Below are 23,673 nucleotides of genomic sequence, written 5' to 3' on the forward strand. Positions count from 1 at the left end.
TCTGTTCTCTCTTTTCATTAAGTTACATTCCATACAAGCAGCTAAATTGTGCTGGAAATAACATTCATATATGACAGCTGTGCTTCAAAGAAAATAAACCCATGTTTTTGTGTAGCTCTTAGAAAGGTGTTAGATGACTTGTGGAGGAACATACCGTGCAGTATGAGAAAATATGTAGCTTTTTAAAAAAAAAACAACACAATTGACTTCAAGGGCAGTTTGATCGGACCATAAGTTTAGTTTTTCCAGTCATTTCAATGGAAGCTAGATCAGGCCCTTAGTATACACAGATACAGTAACAGCAGCTGTTAGTAAACAAAAATCCATTCCACACAAAAAGATATAAAGAATGTGACAAGGATTTTAAAAAAAAAAAAAAAACAACTTTCCAGGGAAGGATGATTTATTTCTCCCCAAAGAGAAGACTTTTTTCAAATGAACTCAAGTCATGATTCTGAAACTTGCGTCATTGCCCTGGGCAGAGGCATGCAGGAGGGTAAAATCTCTCACTAGTAAAACAAAAGTGCCTTTTTTCCACAAAGCCTCATTATCCAAGTAATTCAGTAAATTTCTAGATGCAGTTCCTAGAAAAGGGAGTGGGAAGAATCAAAACAAGGTCAGCGGCACCACAGACTCAGATTTAGAATATAATTGACAAAAATGTGCACCATATTACCAAAGTGTTAGAGTAGAACTTTTCTTCTTTCAGCTCTACAAATAATGGAATGTTTTAAATTCAACTGTTTCAGGATAAGGACAAAAGGCATGGACAGAACTCTTACAGATTGATCATTTATTTTATTAGCTTTTGGTAGAGTTAGCATTAAAAGAAACATTTATAATGGCTAAAGGACAACTTTTATACAAATGCAAAACCTGAAGCTGCAAGGAGAAATAAGAAGTTGGTTTCCAAATTCTTAGAGGTGTGTGTTATAACATAACAAATATAGGAGTTGGAATACTTCTTCTATTAGATTTCAGAACAGCTACCAAACACAAATACAGCCATACAGGGTCAAGATCAGTGGTCCATCTAGCCCAGTATCCTGTCTTCCAACAGTGGCCAGTGCCAGGTGCCCCAGAGGGAATGAACAGAACACGATCCATCCCCTGGCGCTCATTTCCAGCTTCTGGCAACCAGAGACTAGGGACATCCCTGACCATCATGGCTAACAGCCATTGACGGACCTATCCTCCATGAACTTGATAATTCTTTTTTGAACCCTGTTATAGTTTTGGCCATCACAACATCCTCTGGCAATGAGTTCCACAGGTTGACTGTGTGTTGTGTGAAGAAATATGTCCTTTTGTTTTAAACCTGCTGACTATTAATTTCATTGGGAAATTTCACTGGAAAGACTATTCAGTAGAAACAGATGGTGGCAGTGTAACTTTATATCAGAAAGTGGAGCAACTGATGGGATTTCGTTGGGTTCATACAGTGATCCATGTTGCTAACCAAAAAACCATAACTTCCTGACCTAACATTAATAGTAAGTTTCACCATCTTAAAGCATTTTCTCCTAATTCAGCCATATAGGAGCTCAAATCTCTGATTTCCTATGTCCTTGGGCATCACAAAATAAACTTAAATATCCTGTTACTTAACCAGAAACAGTATATTGTATTGCCCTCACATACAGGATTGTAACAGTTTTTCCTATTGCTTTCTGTTCTGGGGAGTCTTGAATGCTAAGCAATAGACCAAAAAGGAAAGTCAGTCCCCAAAACATAGCCTCATTAAATCCTCCTCGAGGCACAAGCACCTCCTTACGTTTGGAAACTGAGTTGATTAACAAACTGGGTGCCACATATCTAGAGTTTGTTTAAAACAGAAATCACATCACATATTCAACATTAGCTGCTTTACTGTAACAGTGAAATTTGAAAAGCAGGACATTCAATGACCACGTTCAGTGTCAACATTTATGAAATTACATTAGAGATATTACACAAATACACATAAAAATTATGTGCATCAGAAGCAAAAAAGAAATACTGATGGATTTTACAACTGTAGAATACGTTTAGCATGACAGTAAATTAATAGAGAAACATGGTAATCAAATACCTTGTAAGTAATCCGCCAAGTCTCCACCATTGCAATACTGTTGAAAAGAAAGGAAAGGCTAGTACTCAAAATGTAGATGTCTGAATGTTCACTCCATAATTCATTAGATGTTAATTTTTATTTCTTATATGTTTTTTCCTAATAAAATCTAGAAAATCTTTTCCATCTGTTTGACTTTAATATTATTTTTGTTAATTATTCATAGTTATTAATTCTGGTGTGTAATGGAAACATTCCGTTAAGAATTATGATATTGTGAACAGAAACACTGCATAATTTATAGAACACATACAATTACTGTTGTCTTTAACAGTGCATATGAAATTAATGATCCAGCTTTCAGATTTATAAATTTCAGCCAGCCAAGGTTATATTGCAGTTATATCTGCTTAGTCAATCCATTTTAATAGCACTTTTGTAAATGAAGACTAATTCAAATCCAGTTAAACAGAAACATACACACACACATACCTCCATTACTAAGAAGACAGAGTTGGACATTTCCTGAAAGAAAAGCACAATAAATCTCATTTAGGGTGATGACAAGATAGGGCCTTCAAAACAAAACCAATCAAGCAAAAAACCCTTAAACTAACCAAATGTAGTATTAGATTTTCAATTAACTGAAATGACCTTACTCAAAATTATTACATTTTAGTGTAATAACTGATGTTCTTAAGTCTTTATACAACAGGCATTAAAGATTTTACTTTTAAAATTGTATATTAGTTCTCATGAAGATTGCCAGATAAATCATCAAAACTGAATCTCTAGCCATATAAAATGCATGGCAAAGAGAGCAACAATGTGACCGTCATTCACATTGTCCCTATAGCCTTTATATCTATTCAGTACCTTAGCCAACTCTACATTAATAAAGGACTAATCAGGTGTCCACCCCATATTTGGCTACCTCTTCAACTAGACACCGGTCCAACCAATCAGCCATTAGATGGCATTTGTTGTTTTTTTAACATCCTAGGTCAAATTTGATCTAGTGACAAGGCAAAATGTGTCCTAAGATTTTCCAGAGCCAGCCAATCCCCTGTAAGAGGGATTTCAAAGAAAGATTCCCTGCTCCTTGGTCAAACAAGCATTGCTCCTCCCACTTGAAAAACTGAAGGTCAATCAAGAATCACACATCAGTTTGCCAAATGCCTGGAATAAACTGGATACCCAAATGTACTATCAGACTTGCAGGGTACTTAATCCAGGCTCCTTGTATACTTCTGGAAATTATATCCCCAATGAATCATTGGCTGAGGCATGCTCCAGACATGGAGTTAAGCATCTCACCTCAAGGCTGCCATTTGATATGGCAGCCCTAGTGAGAGTTTCCAAACTTCTGACCTCTTCCAACTCATTTGGAACTGGGACTCCCAGTCAGAATATAGGGTAAGAGTTATTCAAAGGCTGATTAGCTAACCCCCAACCGTAAACTGTGCATACTCTTCACAAGCCTGACTGCAATCTTTCCTGCTTTTAAGTGTGGAAATAAGAACGTGGACTTTTTATGCACCAAAGATTCTTTTTTAACCTAAGAGAAAGTCTGCTCATCTGTACCAACAGCCTACACAAATTGTATGCATTGGTAACAGAGTACTGCAGCACTCAGATTTCTATACTGATTCATTTTTAATTTTCTAACATATGGCTATAGCGCCACATGTGTTCCATAGCATTTATATACAGTTAAAACTCAGCCCTTGTCTCAGAGTTTGCATTCTAACTGCGTAACAGTAGACAGAATGCATGAGGAGTCAGGGGGAGCTAAGAGGAGGTAACAAGTGAGAGGGAGAAAAGCACACACAAAATAAAGTTATGGTTCTTCTTAAGTGGGACAATACATTCAATCCCTATATAATGGAACTCAAGTTAACATAAGAGTGGGGAGGAGGGAGTTGAAAATTAGTTGGAAGAGATGGTTGTTGAGGTGTTTGAAGTAGGAGAGGGACATAGCATACCATACAGGATATGGCACATTTGGAAGCAGAATTATACAGTTTGCTTGTACGTATACTAGTGACAAAAGAAGTCAGAAGGGGCACTATACAGCAAAATAGCAGCTGTGAAATTAGTCACTTTTTTGTGCTTATATTAAAATCTTCACATATATTGAATCTGAGCATACTGTCAAGAACTTCGATGAAACTATGAAGTGATTTGTCAGGTGTTCACAGACAACTAGTAAACATTTGATGGTACACTGAACTCTCAGCAAGAAAACAGCATTTAAAAATTGTGCTTTGATGTGCTATGTCAAAGCCTGAGTCAAAGCCCAGTGCAGTCAGTGGAAGCCTTTCCAGTGCCTTCAATGAGCACGGGATCAGACCCAGAGCAAGGGACCTGACTTGCTTAAGTGTGACAATCAAAAAGCACAGTACATAACCTCTTATGGGTTCGGACGTCTAAATTCTACAGGCATTACACAAATGAGAAAAAGTAAGATACTCAACTACTTATGTTTTCTAATTACAATAATTTATAACTGCTGGTTTGAAACTGCCAAATACTAAACACACCACATTTTAACCATTGAAAACCAAACCAAGTTTGGGGTGAATTGCTTAATGCTGAAAATTTGTATTCCTGTGTTTGAGAACAAAATACAGTAAAACTATTCCTCAAAGACCCCAGACATTTCAGCTGGTATCATGAATTACAAGACTGAAAAATGAAAGCTTACATAAGAGCGCTGAACACATCAAATTATTGTCAAGTAGTATTTGTATTCTAATTCCTGGAGTTTGCTTTCTAAAAGGATCGTAATTTCTATTCACTTCCAAGAATAAGTTACATTTAAGATGCACTAGGTATTTTAATGTTTGTTCAACACAGAGGTAGGCCAATTAACCTTTTGGAAGTGTTCATGTTAGCCACTCCCTTCAGCTATGCATAAAGGCAATCAAGACACTTTTTCTCCAGCTCAGAACACTGAAAGAAGGATTACAGATGTTTGCATCTTGAAGCAAGTTTCTTGGAAAGTTAATTGAATCTGTTGGAACTAACGGCTAACTCCCATCAACAAACAACCAATACTGAAGCAGCTGATCAAATTACAGGAAGTTCCCATTTGTTTTGTTGTCTTGGAGCATGTGTGTCCTCTACAAACCACAATGTTTTTTCCAGGAAGGCAATATACTAAGTCAGCTAAACATGTACATTAGGGTTGTCAGGCATCCAGTTTTCGAACAGAACGCCTGGTCGAAAAGGGACCCTGGCAGCTACGGTCAGCATCACTGACCAGGCCACTAAAAGTGAGGTTGGCAGTGCAGTGGGGCTAAGGCAGGCTCCCTGCCTGCCCTGGCTCTGCGCAGCTCCTGGAAGTGGCGGGAATGTCCTGCTCCTAGATGCAGGGGCAGCCACGGGGGCTTGGCGTGCTACCCTAGACTCGAGCACGGGCTTTGTAGCTTCTATTGGCCGGGAACCCTGGCCAATGGGAGCTGTGGGGGTGGTGCCTGCAGGCAGCATGCAGAGCTATGTGGCCACATTTCCACCTAGGAGCCGAAGCAGGGACATGCTGCCACTTCTGGGAGCCGCATGGAGCTTGGCTTAGCCCCGCTGCGCCACCGACGACGAGCCACCTGAGGTAACAGCCACCCAGATGGAGCCCACACCCCAAATCCCCTCCTGTACCCCAACCCCTTCCTGCACCTTAAATCCCTCCACACCCTAAATCCCTCCCACAGCCTGCATCCCAACCCCCTATCCCAGCACTGAGCCCCCTCCTGCACCCCATACCTCAATCCCCTCCCCCAACCCGGTCGGGAAGAAATTATTTGGGGTCGGGAAGGAATTTTCCTCCAGGGCAGATTGGCAGAGGCTCTGGAGGTTTTTCGCCTTCCCCTGCACCGCGGGGCATGGGTCACTTGCTGGTGGATTCTCTGCTTGAGGTCTTCAAACCACAATTTGAAGACTTCAATAACTCGGACATAGGTTAGGGGTTTTTACAGAAGTGGATGGGTAGGGTTCTGTGGCCTGCTTTGTGCTCAGACTAGATGATCATATTGGTCCCTTCTGACCTATGAGTCTATGAGTTCCCTCCCACACGCTGAACCCCTTGGCCCCAGCCCAAAGCCTCCTCCTGCACTCCAACCCCCTCATCCGCAGCCCCACTCCAGAGTCGCACCCCCAGCCAGAGCCCTCATCCCCTCCTCCATCCCATCCACCTGCCCAGCCCAGTGAAAGTGAGTGAGGGTAGGGGAAAGCGAGGGAGTGAGGGGAGATGGAGTGAATGGGGGCGCAGCCTCAAAGAAGGAGCAGGACAGGGCAGGGCCTCAGGGAATGGGTGGGGGCAGGACAAGAGTGCTCAGTTTTGTGTGATTAGAAAGTTGGCAATCCTAACGTACATATTTTCTCTCTCTCTATTTAGACGACTGAAAATATTTCATGACAATACAAGCTGCCTTTTTTCTTTGATAGTGGTTCTTGCTGTGTGTCTTCTTAATAAAGTCTTCCAACTAAACCAGTTATATTTTCTTCTAGAAGTCTTCCAGTGACACCAAATAACATTTAGAATATTCGGAGCACAATACTTAAATTGCAAACTCTGTGTGCTTATTAAAGTACTTGTGCATTCCAATTAATTTCCATCATTCTGACGGATGAAGAATGGGAAAGTACTTAAAGAGTACTGAGAGCCAGGAGACCTAGATTCTATTCCTGGCCCTCACAGATCTGCTTTGCAACCTTCATCAAATCTTTTTTCCCCACCCATAAAATGGGATCAATGTCACTTCACAGAGGCATGATGAAAATTCATTGTTTGTAAAGTGCTTTGTGTTCTTTGGGTGGAAGACACTAAACAAGCGAAAGTTATAACAAGCTGTGGCACTGGCAGTAATTCCTCTCTTGTGCTTTAACAGGAGTGTAATGTACTTGATTTTCCATAAGATCTCAACTGTATATTTCAGTTATCAGGTTGACAGTTTAGGCAACCGAAGAGCCTACCATCAGATCATACTGCACTTCAACTCTTGAAATTCTATTTCAATTGTCTTACTCTGTTACGTAACAAGTTTTCTCAAGTTCCAATATCTACTCTCCACTGGCAAACAGAATGGTTGGTGCATAATATTCCATCCATAGAGCAAAAATATGAACAGTTAGAACTGACAATTTCACAGAATTAGCAACTCAAACTATGCAGTTTTCTTTGTACAAAAATGGCAACTCATGACAGAATCCAACAAGCAGCTAATGCTAGTTATTTATTCATCACAGAACTAAAGAGCAAATGTTCCAGAATTCCCTGTGAAACAATTTCCTTTCAACTGAAATTGTTCCCTTCAGAAATAGGAAGCCCTTTAGTTGTCCCATGGTAGTGACCGTTCTTTCTCCAAATAAGCAAGAGGAATCTGAAAAGCGGTTAGTTTAATATCACTTAAAAATCAAAGTAAACACTGCAATGCCACAGTTATTTGGACACTCCCCTCAGACAGTTGAGATGGTGGCTGGTGCCAGAGAGTGCTGGATCAGAAGCGCACATTTTTTTGTTCATAGGAACTTGAAAAACCTGGGCTGTTTTTTGCAGTTTGCACGACCACTCTTTTCTTCTGCCCGCTCTGAAGACAGCCCATCTGTCCCTTGTGTTTCCTAATACAGTATGGCCAAGGATTTCATTTACTTGTTTCTGAGAAACTGTGGCAAGTGGCAATGGATCAAGATTACAAACTCTGTAATGCACCTCTACCTCGATATAATGCTGTCCTTGGGAGCCAAAAAATCTTACCGTTATAGGTAAAACTGCGTTATATCGAACTTCCTTTGATCCACCGGAGTGCGCAGCCGCCGCCCCCCCCCCCGGAGCACTGCTTTACCATGTTATATCCGAATTTGTGTTATATCGGGTCGCATTATATTGGGGTAGAGGTGTATTTCCAGTCCTCTCCCCTCCAACAACCCGTTAACCTTAACTCAAGCCCCTCACTCCATAGAACACCTATCCAAAAGTTTAAACAGCTAGCTGAATTTCCCAGTTTTGTCTGAGTTCATCCCTAAATATCAATTCCCATAATGTTTAAATTTTTTAAACTGTATATCTGAAACAAGTCTTAAATGTAACTTCAACCTGTCTGTGCTCTAGAGTTCAGACAATTTATTTGGAGAGAATCTATATTATTTAAATTAGTGGTTATATTCCCTGACTTGCTCACCTGATGGCTTTGTTTACCTTACTTGTAAACATGCTTTCACTGTCTTTGGTCTCATCTTGCTTAATTTACTTTGGAAATAGTCAAGCCCGCAAAATCATCATCTTTTGTCTGCGACAGACTGGGCTTAGGCACCATCTATCAACACGTTTTAGGAACACATTTCCAGCACAGTTCTGTAGTTCTTTAAACACTGCCCAGACATACATCACACAATAATATTAATGACTAGCATGTTACCAATTTGCACCTGATACCTTACACAACACCTTTCAGATTCAGGTTATGACAACAGCAAGCTGGGGCAGTGACTGTGTCAGTTATGGAAGGAGATTCCCTCTGCCAGTTGGTGCTGATGGGTCCCTAGGTCACAATATTATTTCCACATTGTATCTTTGTGGGGCAATATTGTTTATTAATACAGCACAACTAAGAGTCATCTTTAATTATGCTTTCCCTAGCGTATTTAAACTCTAACCATTTCAGCATAATCTAATACTTGGATCTTGCCCCTACACACTGCTTTGTCTGACACCATACTAAGGCTCTAATCCTCCATATGCACCAACTTTTGCTCACACTGGTGACATGAGTTATCTTCCAAATTTCTTCATAACTTGTATCCCTACTGCAGATACAAGTTTGGATGTGGTGCTAGAATACAACAGTAAGATTTAAGATGGGAAAAATACACCAAGATTTTCCTTTTACAGGTACACCTGTGTTGTTTCCTATGGCTGTTTAAACAGTTAAACTAGAACTTTCTTCCATAAACCAAGGCAGTTATGTAGCTTTTCCTTAACCACTATTCCTAGAAAAGGGTGTTTGATGTGTTTTGGCAGCCAAATAAGATATCTAGTAAGAATCATTACTTCAGATTAACTTTATTAACCCTAGATTGGTAGCCTTAATCTAGGACTGATGAATCCTTTTCACCAATCAGATGAGTAGATTAAATGTTTCACAAGGAGATTTTTCCCATCTGGTCAAAAGTCATATCTAGTTTGCGTCCTGTAAGGAACACTTTGCACAGTGCTGGCTTTAGGTTGACCAACCATACAGAGTACTAAATTTATCTCAAATTCAAACATCTTTCAATGTTCCACCAATACAAGTTCCCTGTACAGAACAGCTGAATTAGCTCACATCACCATATAAATTCACAGTAAATTTCTCTACTATACATCCGATATCAACCATATTTTTGGACAGCATGAAGAATATAAACTCCAAGTTGCGATACATAAAGAAACCTTTTGAATTATTTTGCTGAGGAGTGGAACTATTCACATCCTCCGTCATTCCCTCAATTTGTGGTCTTTGGGTTGACCTGCTAAACAGAGCATAAGATAAAAGTATTCAAAACCAAAAAGTATAGCGACCCAATGTGTTACAGACCTAACATTCAAGAATAAAAAACTGACTGAATAAAGCTGTTTTTGAAAACTTCATTTTTAAAATTTATAAAAGCTTTCACATTTTTAAAACAGATCACAAAATCATTACAGTGCAATTGTTCCAGCCTATGCTTCTACTCGTTTTAGAGGAACAACATGCAAAACAAATTTACCATATATTCTGCTAGAGTCACACGAACATCCATTCAAACATTTTTTTCTTTGCATGCCTTGCTTTTCAGTCTCCAGTCCCTCTTTTTGCCTGTGATGCTTCTGAATCAACTGATTCAGGGTTTCCCCAGCAAGGACCAGTAGAAGACAGAAAATGCTAACAAAACATTCCAGATCTTCTGAAAGCTAAACACATACATTTAGGAAAGGAATATTAGGCATTAAGTCCATCAAACCCACTGTGTTTTAACCCCTGATATTCAGGAGGTATCTCAGGATGAGGATGTGGATGAAGTCCCAGCCCAAATCAAGGGTCTGGTACAGAATAAAATATTTCCATTTAGAACACATTCATTTTTTAAAAAGCAAAGCGCAAGTCAGATATCCAAGATTAACAATTGTGGCCATCAATAACCTAACTCTAGTTATATAGCCTAGATTTCTTTTGGTTTATGAAATTGTTCTCTGTAACAAATTAACAACTGCAGAGAATAATCTTAATGGGTTGCCAATTATTTTAACACCCTGGAAGAACAATTTCAATAAGGACCCTGTGAACACTCCCCGTGCCTCCTAGAAATGGCAGGAATTCAGATGGATACTCTCTTGCTCTATGTCTATTAATTCCATTTAAACACACATTTATGACCTGAGTCCCAAGTGTATGTACATCAGCATGACAGCTCATATACCTATCGTCTTCTGAGTAACCAACCTGAAAATTAACTTGCCACACATTAGTTATAATTTCTTGGCCAACCATGCTTCTCACCTCTCTGGGGCACAGATATTTGGCAAAAGCACTAATGATCTAGTTAATAGGAGTTTGCTCAATATAATTTGTAGCTATTTCTCACTCTACTCCAGTCATGGGTTAAGTTTTTTCCTGTGTGCACACCACAGCAATAATCTTCCACACGGGACTGAACATTTGACTAGTCCTGCCTAAATGTTAAGTCTCAGACGAAATGTCAGTTGACATCTGACTATAGGATCAAATAACCTACATGCTGCCAATTCGTCATATAAAGAGCAATCACCCATGGGAAATATACTACAATAGCAAGGCCAGTCACTCTGTAATACGTGAAATGCTGTTCTTAACTACCAGTTATGGTAGGAATTAAATTAAACAGTCACTCTTAGAATGGCCTGCTACATAATACAAAAAGACAAAATTCTGTTACTGTCACACCAAACATCTGCCTTTCACAAATTATTCTGTTGCACCTATGCACTTGTAAGTGCTTGAAATAGGGCCATGACCCACAAACTCTAATAACTAGGCACACCGTGGTAAGTTAAGGACAACATCTTAGCTTTGCTTCAACAGGATCAAAACATTTTACAAGGTTATTTCTATCCCTTAATTCCTTCTCATAACACACCAATTTTACACACTAATTCTATCTCATTCTTCAAAAACCAGCATTATGGCAGCCAACCTTCCAGCTACTACTAAGTGCTATGTGATTTAGAAATTCAGATTCTTGAGTGAATTTTCTTTTGATCATTTTTTAAAACACATTATTTTTAGGCTTCTGCAGCCTTCATTTCAGATCCTGATTGTATTTTCTACCACAGAGATGCATTCCCAACAATAGGGAAGTCAAAGTAGTATAATATTTGGGGCCTGTCCACCATAAGTGTCCTACTAAATAAGTAAGAAAATAACTATTTAAACAATGCCTACAAGCATGATAATGTCTCCTAATATAGAAGAGAAAATATTTTACCCTAAGAAGTTTACCAACTAGTATTGGACACAACACAACATACCACAGAACAAGAGAGTAATGAGATGTAGGTGAGGAATGACAGATTATTCAGTTGCTCAGTGAGGTTAGTGCATAACATGCTGGGGCAAAAATAACTTGTTTGTTGAGAAATGAACACAAGAGAATAAGTGGACTTTGGGAGTGATTTAAAAAAAAAGGACGACAGTGGTTTTGTGGACCAGCTCAGAAACGGTTTTCAATGTTTAAGGGGATGTATGGAACGGTTGTGCTGGGACAAATGAGCAGGAACAGACGTTGCTGAGTTTAGAGGCCTTAGACAAGAACCTGAGAAAAATATGGCACTGGAGCATCCTAACTTAGATGGTGGTGATACGAGAAGAATGCTGTGCTGAACTGCCAAATCAAAAAAAAAGGGCAGACACATTGAAATAGGTGGTGGAGCAAGCACCAAAGCCCCAGACAAGCAAAGAACAAGAACATGCCAGAGTGACTGAAGCAACCACCTCAAAAAATTTAGGTAGCCACGCCAGACCGATGGAATGTTTGGTTAAAACGAACAAGGATACACAACTAATGATGGTAAAACAGAGTGATACAGAAATGCAGTCTCCAACAGGGACTTTCTTCCCTAACCATGGTCTAGAAGGAACTGAATGAAATGTTCGTATTTATATTTAAACAGGGGGCGATGCACGGTGGCCAACAGGTTGTCTGGCTTGTGCTCTATCTTGTTACCACTGCCCTCAAGGATAACAGGAAGTACTAAGGGTATTCTGCCCAGCAATAAGATAAGCCCCGGAAAAGAGAACCCTGCACAGGTAATATCTTTAAAGAAAATCTGTTTCTCTAACAGACCAGAAATCAGTGATCTCTGATCTACTATTCAAGCAGCAAACTCCAATCTCCATTTGGTGAAGACATTCATCCCACCCCATTATATCATTACTTCCAAGATGTATGTCCTTTTATTCAGATGTCTGATATTTTAAATAACTTCCAGGATGATAAATTATTTGCTAAAACAGGAGCAGTCTGGCTCTACGTAAAGGATAATCTCCATTCAACACACACAGTTAGGATCATCAACTTAAAAAAAAAGCATAAATTCACAGCCTAAATATAGTTAATTCTAAATAGATATTTCCCATCACATTTTTGGGTACAGATAACCAATATTTTCACTTAAGTAGCATCTTTTATCCAAGGATCTCAATGCACTTTACAAAGGGTGGGTTAAAGTGTTGGGTGGGAGTTGTTTTTGTTTTTTTTAATTAACCTGTCAAGATCTGAGTCAAGGATTCGCTGTTCCTCCTATAAAAGTGAACATCCCAGACACCTAACGCAAGGAAAGGAGATGGATTTTAGATGCTGTTTAGGAGTTTGGGAGTAATTCACTCTTCAGTAAGACAAAGAATGCTGGACTCACGCTCCAGAAGGCAAATACAAGAGGTTATTTTTAAATATTTTATCATATAACCCGTCTTCACATGTTAAAGACTACCCATCTATTTCATTACTGATTTAGCTCTGTGTTTATTTTTTAAGGTTTTAAGTTTGCCATTAAAATAACCTTTCAGAGTCTTGGGACCTCAAACTCACTCTTTTAACTGAGTAACTACTCATCCTTCACTCACAGATAAAGAAAAATAGTTTTAAAAAATGTCTCCAGTAATAAAAATAAGAAGCACCAGCTTAAACCAGTGCTTTGGGCATTTAACCTTCTCTACTGGTCCTTAATGGACTGATATGGGGACAGATATCTGCGGCCTCATTGGTTTTAAATATATTTATTATTGCATTCCAATACGATTCTGAGGAACTACTGTGCACACTGCTGATTTGCCCTAGATGCAGCTCTACTAAAAAACTATCCTGCATACTCTCTAATACTATGGCTTGCTACAGTTATCTTGGCTCCCAATACAGCATAAATAGCAAGTATGTCTCTGCTTATATGAAATGCTTAACTACAGTTCAAACCTGCCAACACTGCATGTAGCCACCTTATGGAAATCAATGGCAATTATTGTGCTGGCATCAGTACAACACAATATTAATGCCAAGCAATGCATACACATTAATGGCTCACCAATTCATTTGGGAACATTTCCAGATGAATGGGCACTTTTAGTATTATAATGGAGTGAAGGCTACACATGCTACGTGGTATATTAAACCTCTGAATTCAGAAAGAGTTGAAACCAGAGAAATGTATGATGCTTCCAAATGCCCATGTGCTAACAGTAGGATTGTTCACAATCAAGGTCCCTTTAGATTTAATGAAAAGGTTTAGCAGGGTATGCTTTACATTACCAACTGTGGGACAGCTGATAGGTAATGCAATACCAAGAAAAGTGGATCTGGACAGAGATAAGAGGAGAGGGAATCTGTGATAGAAACTATCTTACCTGAAATGCATCAAACATGAGAATTATTTCAAAATAAAGCAGAAGTTCAGTCATTTTTTTTCAACTATCTATTATATCAAGTCTGTGAATTAATGATATATTCCAGAGTAGAATATAAACAAATGTACAGCTATAACTGCACTGCGTAAATAGATCACTTACCACTAAGTGGTACTGAAAATATTTATTCTACATTAAAATACATTTATATTTCCTCCACATGCTTTTTAGCTACTTATAACGCACCAGCTTTTCACTCAGAACACCTAGTAAAACCAAATGAGTGTTCTCTGATTACATAGTAAACTGGCCTGTCAAACAGTGCTGTCTAAAACATGAGCATTTTCTGTCTCAAACTGCCTACGGTTAACAAAAGCTGCAGACTGACAGATCTATAAAAAGCAGACTCCCAGTCACACTGAGAACTCCCTACTGTGATACAGACTCCACTGGCTCCAACATTCAGAGCCAAGGACTGTCGTTTCTGTGCTTTGATAACTGCTTGATTTCCAAAAGTCTAATCTACTGTATTATATTCCCAAAATGTTTGATGTTACGGGAAACAAGAAGTGCAATACAGGGTAGAACATGAAACACTAACGCAAATGAGTAGGTACAACGGCTGCCAGATGTGTGACGCCTAGCATAGTGCCTTTCTTTCTGGGCTATTAATATATGAGATTACATCAATTTATGATGTATAACATTTCACAAACATAACACTATACAGAAATTGAAAGTCCTATTTGTGTGACTGTCATATTCTTTAGCACATAATTCATCAATAGAAGCAACCTCAGCATGCCAAGTTTTACATTTTGCTATATATGTGTCTGAAATATATCCAAGGTCTGACATACAGTTTTCCCTTCTCCTACTTATAATCGTGACTTTTAATTAAGCACAAGGTTGAATGACAAGCAGAACCATCCCCATCTCAAACTGAGAATATAGACCTGACCCTACAAGAAGTCTCATGATGAACATTTACTATATTGGCATCTTTCGAACCCTGACAGACCAGGAAAGTATGAGACTCATGTTTCCACAAAACTTTATGTAAAGAAATGGCTTCCATAAACAAATGTAGGGTACTATTCTCCCTTAACTGCACACTAGTATGAGTTTTGTGCCTGAATCAGAAGGAGAATTAGACCCTCCTGGAGTTTATAATGGAAAGATAACAATTAGATCATCAAAACATGGAAAAACTAAGACAACATGCCTTAAAGGTGAACTGCAAAGCTTTTTTTAAATTTTATTTTTTAAACTAAAGGCTGGTGAGCTTAAACTAATATATTAACAGAACATGTGTAGATTTAAAAGTTCCAAGTTATAAGTTTTATGCAACGGGTTTTAAAGTCAGCTCCCCCCTTACTTCGCAATATCCAAAACTCAGGATTCAGAATTTCTCTTGCAATGATTAAGGATGTCATTCAAGTCCAGATGCTGCATCTCTCTCTAAGAAGAATTCATATGGACATGCACTCCCCATAATATGCTGGACTAAACCATTTACAGACAGATTCCTAGACACAGAAGAAAGGGGGAAAATAGGGTCGAAGTGGTTTGACACATTGTTTTCCTATTCCCCGTTCCAGTCACACACCTGTGTTATACATGTCATTGTAGATCTATGTTCCACTAGCAACATCTGCAACATATAAATGTCATATCACTATGTCTTCTGTTGCTTTCAGTTTTGCCCCACTGACACAGGATTGAACAGCATATTTCCACACTACAGGGATCTCAAAGCCACTGACCTTCTTCTACAGTTAGAATTCTAAATTATGTTAACTCCTTCATGCTGCCCACCTCAACAACCGAAAATCATTCTTTCAAATCAACAGCTGTTAGAAAAATGTCCTAACTGGTGAACACACCCATTCTCTGCCAGCTGCCACTTCCCAGTTAGCAGCATTTTCCTTGGCCCCATCTTCTAATTAGGAAAAGAGAATAGCTGCTACCACTAATGTAACTTCACCCCGTTACCTATAAGCGCCAGCTGATGCTCTCCCTCTGGGCCAGACTACACAAACAACCTCTGCAGATTCACAAGCTTCCACTTGTTCTTGGAACCCTGCAGCCCACAGTACACTGTACTCCTTACAAGCTTTGTATTTAATAGCAAACACTCTTTTAGAAAGTGATTAAATATTTCACCAAAATGATCTGAGCATTCAAAAAAAAGCACAGAAATTAGTTTCAACATACCATACAGTATATTTTAATACACATTTTACAGCATAAAAGGAGATTGTTTACCTGGACATCATAGAGTGCCACAATATTCTCATGCTGAAGTTCCTGTAAAACAAAATAATTACAGCATGAAAATATAGCCTGGCATAATGAACAGCTAAAGAATGACTTACTCTGCTAGGAAGAACTCATGGGATAGGTAAATTTCTTTGAGAGGTTGTTTCCAGAATTTATTTTCCATGTTTTGTTTTAAGTATTGCATCATAAAATACCTGAATTTATACCAAAACCTGAATGAATTTACCTTGTACTCTCACACAACATTTTGGTTAGGGGAAAATAAATTGATTAGACTATTATTCTCACCTCAATGATTCACCCTTTCGAAAGTGATTGGAAGACAAGTTAAATGATACTAAACAAAACTCCCAGGACACTCAGGTGGTTAAACTTCTTTTGTAGCTTGTTTGAAAGAGGATGCCAAAGGAACTAAATAGATCCACAATAACGTACCTAACACTGGAGTTTCCAGATAATAATGAGTCATGACATTTTGAAAATATCAGAACCAAGCAATGCAGATAATGACTATCAAATAGCGGGAGAGATGACAGATAGGGAAGCTTGCAGAGTTGCAGTACAGGATCACTGCTAAAGAGCACAGACTTATGGAGGGTTTTCACATAATTCAGTACTGTCAAAATAAATCAGGTTTCTGTTAAGCTTCCTCCACAGAACATATGCTGTGAATTTTGAGTTAACATTTTACTTAGGAGCGTGCAGGTTGTCCTGAGAATCAAATCCCAGCACAAACATTCTAATTTTCAAGTAACCACCCTGCCTTTGGGCAAAGAAGGGGAAGAATTCAAGTAATTTTTACAAAGAAAAAAAGACTGATAACATGTTCTCTCCTCTGCTCCCCTGTTATTTGCAGTAAATGTAGTGCTAGTGAAAGTGCCAGATTAACAGCCCTGCTGTATAAAATCCTCTACCCATACAGCCAGTACAGAACAGAAGCTCATCCCCCTGTGCCCCCCAGCCACTGCCTTACACCTGTTCTGCTACCTTTTCTGGAGATCAAACAAAAATTCCCAGTCTCTTTTCTTGGCCCATTCATTTCTTGACCTCTGCTGCAACTAACAAGGCTATGAAAACTAGGACTATGGTGATTCTTATATGTCCATCCATCTCATAAGAACTAGACTGAAATTCCCATTTCCTTTCAAATAAAGCATAGTGAGAAGGCTTTAAAAATTATTGCAAATTAACATACCTTTAAGATTTTTATTTCTTTCCCAAGCAAGATTTGTGACTTTGACAAATTCTTTTTGTTAATGCTTTTTATGGCTACTTCCCAATCAGTTTTCTGCAAAGGAAAAGAGTCTTTTTAAAAACAAAAAAGATGTTTACTTTCCTCATTAGTGACTGGCTAAAGTTAGCCCAATAAAACAATAAAAGGATTCCTAATTTATCCCTTTTGTGATTATTTTTGTGATTTTCAAATAAGGCCACCAAAACCTCTAGTGTTATTTTCATTCAGTGACACTTTACACATCTACCAAAATCATTATAAGCCGCAATGGTGAACTCTTTTGAGAAAGACAAAATTCCAGTTTAAAAACAAAAAAATCACATTAACACCTTAGATTGCTAAAACGAAAAGGACTGTATAAATCCAGTTTGCTTTTCACTACCGTTGCTGTTTGTTTCTTTCTTTCTTTTCCTCTTACCTTCCACAGCTAACATCAACAGTGTCAGTTTCACTGTTTATATACTTTCACTTCCAGGCTCTTAATGCTACAATATCTGCATTGCACACAACCTGGGGGAATATTTGTTTAAAACAAGCTATGCATATTTATGATGTTGTGGAATCATTTCTACTGACCTTAGATTTTGTAATAACTTGTTTTTAGAAAAAAATCTAAATATTGGGCCCACTGCGAGTTGAGAGTGCCATTCTAATGTCCATGAAGAATAAAACTGATTGAGGTGTTCCTTGACAGCACATAGATTTCTTTGGAAATCAGAATTGTGCCAGGATCTCTCTCCACCCCGTCCCCAACATACAGGCTAAAATCTTATCATAAAAAGTGAGAAGGTGTAATGCAACTAATACTACTGGGGTAATAGGGAAGCAGTGCTGGGAAAGGAGACACCTTTCAATTTAAGAACTCTTCAGTCAATCCAACAGAAGCCAATTTTCCATTAGGTCTCCAGTTATCAAATGAGATAAACACTGGTGACTGCTGCAAAACAAAGAAACCGGTCTCCTATACAGATGAACCCCCCAAGCAGCAGCTACATTTGGGAGCCACCAGATAGCAGTAAAAAGAAAGGGCAAACTACCTGGGTTTTGACCTTTATCAAAGCTGGCTATTTGTTCCTAAGCTTTTTGTGAGATTAGAAGTGAAATGGTGCAGGAGTCCGGATTCCCAGGCAGGCACCAGTCAGTAGATGGAGCTCTGCTCTTAGGCAGCTCTGAGCCCCGACCAAGGAAGGACTCGGTGCACTGAGGTTATAAAAGCAGTGTAGTCACACACATCCAATAAAGGCAGACAACCCCCCCAAAGTGGCACCGATCTGCGTGTCTCCCAGCCACGGCCAGTCAACCTGCCTGACGCCGGGCTTCAAACCTGCCTGTTTGACAGAGGCCCATCACAACAGAGCCCCCGGAGCAGCTGAAAGGGGAGCCCCAGGCAGCTACTTCTACCCCTCCTGCCTGCGGCTCTCGGGACCCCGGCCCGTTCCCGGGGGAGGCAGGCAAGCGGTTGTGTAACCGGCCAGGGAGCGGCTGGGGACAAGGCGCAGCTCCGGTTACCTTGCGGTGGCGGCCTTTGAAGACCACGGCGAAGGCTCCGTGCCCGATCAGGTCCTTCTTGCTGTACTCAAAGTCCCCCACCACCTCCATCCTCGTCCCGGGGGGCGAGCGCTCCGCTCACGGCAGCCCCCGGCGGGGCGGCAGGCGGTCTCTCCCCTGGCTGCCCCCGGGGGTGGGGGCAGCTGCTGTCATGCTGCTAGGGGCGGCGCAGACCCCCCCGGGCCTGGCGGATGGGGGGCTGCGGGCGGGCGTCTCCAAGGCGACGGGCGCTTTCTGTCATGGGGAGGGGGAGGGGAGGCCTCCTGGCGTGGGGGGGAGTTAAGGATTCGGGGGGGGGCTCAGCCCCCTCAGGGGAGCGCGCCAGGGACGTCACTGTTCCCTGCGGCGGCTGCTCCTCATGCCCGCCGAGACCGCGGCCCCGAGCCCGGCAGCATCCGGCGGCCTGCAGGGGAAGGGGTGGCCCGGCCCCCCGGGCTGTCGCCGCCGATCCCCGGCGCTGGGCGGGGGTCGTCTCACGCCGCCACTGCCTCCTCCTACAGGCCCGGCGAGCTCTGCGCTCCGCCAGCGCCGGCTGTTGGGGCCGCCGCGCCACCTCATGGTATTTATAGGCCGCGTCGCGCCAATCCCAGGGCTCGGCTACCTCCGCCACCGGCCAAGGAGTCCGCTCGGCACGTGCCGGCTCCCGCGCTCAGGCAGCGCGGCCCCCACCTCCTCTCGGGGTTACCTGACCACCCCCTCATTTCTTTGTCCCCTTCCGGGGGGGTACCTGAACCCCTATATCCCAGCACCCCCACCTCCCCTCCCTGCAGGGTTACCTGACCCCCTCCCCATATCCCAGAACCCCCATCCCCCCCATTAGCCCAGCACCTTCATCTCTCCCTCCCCTACCATTGGGGTTATCTGACACCCCCCCAACCGATATTATGCAGCCTAGCTCAACCCTCCAGTACCCCAACAACACCCACTTCCCCCAACCCCAGCTTAGTCATGGTCATGGAGGAGTGGAAGGAAGGGCAGGGGTAATGAGGTTACGCTCCTGCCTCCCTCAGCTCATGGCTACTTTCTGCGTAACCCCTCAAAGACCAGGGTAACCCCAGCCACCACACACCCAGGCTTCCCTTGAATTCGCCATCCCCCCCCCCCCCCCCCCCACACACACACCTTCAGATCAGCATGAAGTCACACTGAGTCAGAACACCTGCCCATCTGCTCCACCAAGGACAGACCCCCCTTGCCAAGGGAGAAGAGTGACCCTAATGACCTGAATGTGCCTGTTATCTACATAGTCCCATCCCTGGGCAGGGCCCTTGTCCAAACCAAAACACTGTCAAGCTCACATCCATCTCTCACCAAATTCCCAGTTAACCCCACTTAGTATCCAGGTCCCAGACTGTCCAAGTGGGTTTAATACAAAATACACTTTTACCCCACTCCCAAAGGGGTGAATGTCTCATCCAGGAATGGTTAGTGCCCAGCAGAGCCCATGTCAGGACTCAGGCCCCCTGTGCACATGTAACAAAACCCAGCCCCTGCCCCACAGAATTTAAAATCTAACATTTCCCCTCATTCCACATTTACTCAGCTCCCTCCCCTTCAGAGTACCCTTGTAACAAATGCAGTTATGTCCTCTCAGTGCAGAGTGAAAATAAGATGCAGATACTTTTTGTATTTCTCCTCATGGATGGTAAATCACCTACAAAGTCAGTTGTTCATATTCACCTCCCATACATACTTAGTCCTCTGAACTCTCAATGCTGGAAGGATTGGGTCAAATGCTAGAGGGGAAATCTGACTTGTTTGAAGACAAAAATTAATATATGAATTTTAAGTAGAACATTTCCACTGGGCTCAGGTTTAGGAAAAGCAAGCTTTTACATCTATGTTGGAGACCCAAAACTTAGATGATTCCACTGCCCCTCCGTGATCTGAAATATTCTCCAAGACCTTGCTCCTGTGATCCTCCAACCCATGCCAGCAGACCCTTTTTCCTGCATGAAGTACCACTGAAGTTAGTGGGATTTTCCCTCAAGCACAAGAATCTGACTACAGGATTGGGGCCCAAGGTGGTGCTACAGTAATTTCAACTTCCTAACTCCCATGTGAATTCTCTCTCTCCTGCAACACACCTCCACCAAGATTTTCTGGTATCACCCAACACATTGCAGATAAACGAGTCTGCACTGCACTATAATTTTTTGCATTCCTGTTATTAACTCTTTAGGCTTTTCTGTGCTACGAAATTTACTTGGTGTAAGACCACATCGCAGCTCAAATCCAGCAGAGGATTTAATGCATGGAGCAACATGGGGGCTACACACAAGCACAGCTAGTGTGTATAAATGTAATAAACCATGGACAATGTTTTAACATTACCTATGGCCAAACTCTACAAGCAGGGGCCCCTTCCACCTCCAGCCCGTGTCCTGGACATTTGCAGATCAGCTTTAGGACTGTTACGTCAACAAATCCAAACATCAGGAAACATGCAAGTCACATGAAGCTTTTAACCTTCATCCCACTTCCATTTCCTCCCATTCCTCTTTGTCCCTTCATCTCTTTCCACCCGCCTCCTGTGCTTGGACCAGCATCCCTCTGCCCCTCTGCCAAGTTCTTTCCCTTTACCTCAAATCCGTCCTTAAAGCCCTCTTCTTCCATCGATCTCTCTGTCCTCCCTCTGCACACTTATCTGCAATGAATGATTAACTCCCTTAACACTGCACACCTTTGGAGTGCCAGCCTTTGTTCCAGCAAACTGCTGATATACCTGGAATGGGAGGCACCAACTGCCTTTTGCTTTTGGCAGCACTTAAGCAGTTATAAACATCAGGAGGTGCTCAAAGCAAACAGCTGTTGATGCTGCCAGTTAGGGTCAGTGCACCAGATCAGTACACATTCTCTCATGTGATACTTTGGCATCTGCAAACAGTGACTCAACAGTATGATATTCTGGCACATGTATCCCACCAAGACACTCAGGGAAGCATGACTTAACCTCCCTATTTTGGTTGTTGTGGGTTGTTTTTTTTTTGCTGCTCTCCATAATCTTACCTTAACGCACCACACTTACTACCTTGGTTTTTTTCACCTGTCAAAACTACTGAAGTTAGCATCTTTTTCAAAGATCTGAGCACACAAAAGACATGCAATAATAAATACAACTTAAAGGGACACTGTTAGCCTTATGTAGGACAACTTTTGGCTTTACAGATGAGCGTGGGGGCGCGGGTTACAGAACACCATCTGACGAAGTGGGTATTCACCCATGAAAGCTCATGATCCAAAACGTCTGTTAGTCTATAAGGTGCCACAGGATTCTCTGCTGCTTTTATGTTTTATTCCTGGCTCTGCAACAGGCATGCTGCATGTCCTTGGGCAAGTCAGTTCCTCTCTCTGCCTCAGAGATTCTCCAGCTGTAATATGAGGCTAATAATTCCAGGACCTTTCAGAGAGGGGGGAGGTTTTAGTACCCTTTGGTGTTTGCATGGCACGATTTCGTCCTGCTTCCATCTGCCTGGAATGAAGATGTTAGTACTGTGTTTCCATAGCAACTTCCCGTTCTGAAGGACACCTGAGAACTTTACAAACAAGTCCCTATAGTGCCACTGACACCCAGCCACCACCCAACCTGCAAACAGTACCCCACACAAACAGCAGAGGGCCAAGGACCCCCAAACTCTGTTACAAAAAGCATCCGAAGACCTTTAACTTCCACACAGAGCAGGTAAGACACTAGGCTTTTAATGTCTCCACTGAAAGACTTCTACATCCCCCCAGCCTATCAGCCCCAGGGAAGTCAAATTATCAACCTGGGAAAAAATGAGCAACGAGTTGAGCTCCTGGAATTGGGATTTTGCAGTTTTTTACAAAGATTACAGATAAACCACTAAATGAGCCTTCTGCATTGGTGAGAAGAGGCCAGAGCATTGATGCTGTATGTCAGCAGGGAGTCATTTAAATGGGATCTAAAGGGTCATGATGAGGTCATCACACAGCTGGCTTGTGAATTCCCGCAGTACAGGTTCTGTTTGAGTCAGGGTTGGGAGAAGTGATTGTACATCACTTCCCCCTTCTTAATTACTCTTGACCTTTCACTCGTAGCCCCAAAACTTTCCTCCAAGGAGCAGCGCACCTCCTCATCCCCATCACAAAGTCCTCACGAACCAGGGACAGTGCTAAGAGGTACTGCTTTAATGAGGGAGTTGTAAGGAGTTTAATGGTGATGTAAACAGAGGCAGCATATAATTACATACCAGAAAGCCTGACGAGAGATCCTTGTAATAGCAGGGCTGTGTTAGCTGCATACACTTACAAGCATTCTTGTGTTAGACAAGGAACACAAATACCTGTGCAATAGGCATACCTTTGTGGCACATTTCATTAATAATTCATCTGAAACTGGAATGAAAACACAGGAACATATACTGACATTTACACAAACACTGGCTTTTGAAAACCTAAATAGTTCAGTACATGCATTTTTGTACTGTTGCCAACCCTCCAGGATTGTCCTGGAGTCCCCAGGAATTAATCTTTAATTACAGCTTATGTGATTCAATGAAACCTCCAGGAATACGTCCAACCAAAATTGGCAACCCTACTACACAGCTGCTACCCAGTCAGGACGGGCTGTCTGAGTACTTTCCAGAGACAAACCTACCTTGGAAAAATTGGTGGTTGGATTAGCTTCTTTGAACACACAAAGCCTTAAA

The 23,673-nt window shown here is 41.5% G+C and overlaps 1 protein-coding gene across 4 annotated transcripts in view; it reads right to left on the reverse strand.

Annotated features, from left to right (window-relative positions):
• Positions 1-19,259, reverse strand: part of ULK2 (unc-51 like autophagy activating kinase 2) — a 53,082-nt gene extending 33,823 nt beyond the window's left edge. The window contains exons 1-5 of one of the 4 annotated variants that reach the window (XM_075059517.1): positions 18,965-19,259; positions 17,417-17,509; positions 16,207-16,248; positions 2,543-2,575; positions 2,072-2,108 (exon numbers count right to left, since the gene is read on the reverse strand). In XM_075059517.1, coding sequence (XP_074915618.1) covers positions 2,072-2,108; positions 2,543-2,575; positions 16,207-16,248; positions 17,417-17,509; positions 18,965-19,054 — 295 coding nt within the window. In that variant the 5' untranslated portion in view covers positions 19,055-19,259. Of the gene's footprint in view, positions 1-2,071; positions 2,109-2,542; positions 2,576-15,316; positions 15,468-16,206; positions 16,249-17,416; positions 17,510-18,964 lie in introns of those variants that run through there. The other 3 variants (XM_032785358.2, XM_032785391.2, XM_032785369.2) reach the window with 3 other exon arrangements.
• Positions 19,260-23,673: the final 4,414 nt, after the last annotated feature.

Source organism: Chelonoidis abingdonii, chromosome 20, assembly GCF_003597395.2.
Source record: "Chelonoidis abingdonii isolate Lonesome George chromosome 20, CheloAbing_2.0, whole genome shotgun sequence".
Classification (NCBI taxonomy): Eukaryota; Metazoa; Chordata; order Testudines; family Testudinidae; genus Chelonoidis; species Chelonoidis abingdonii.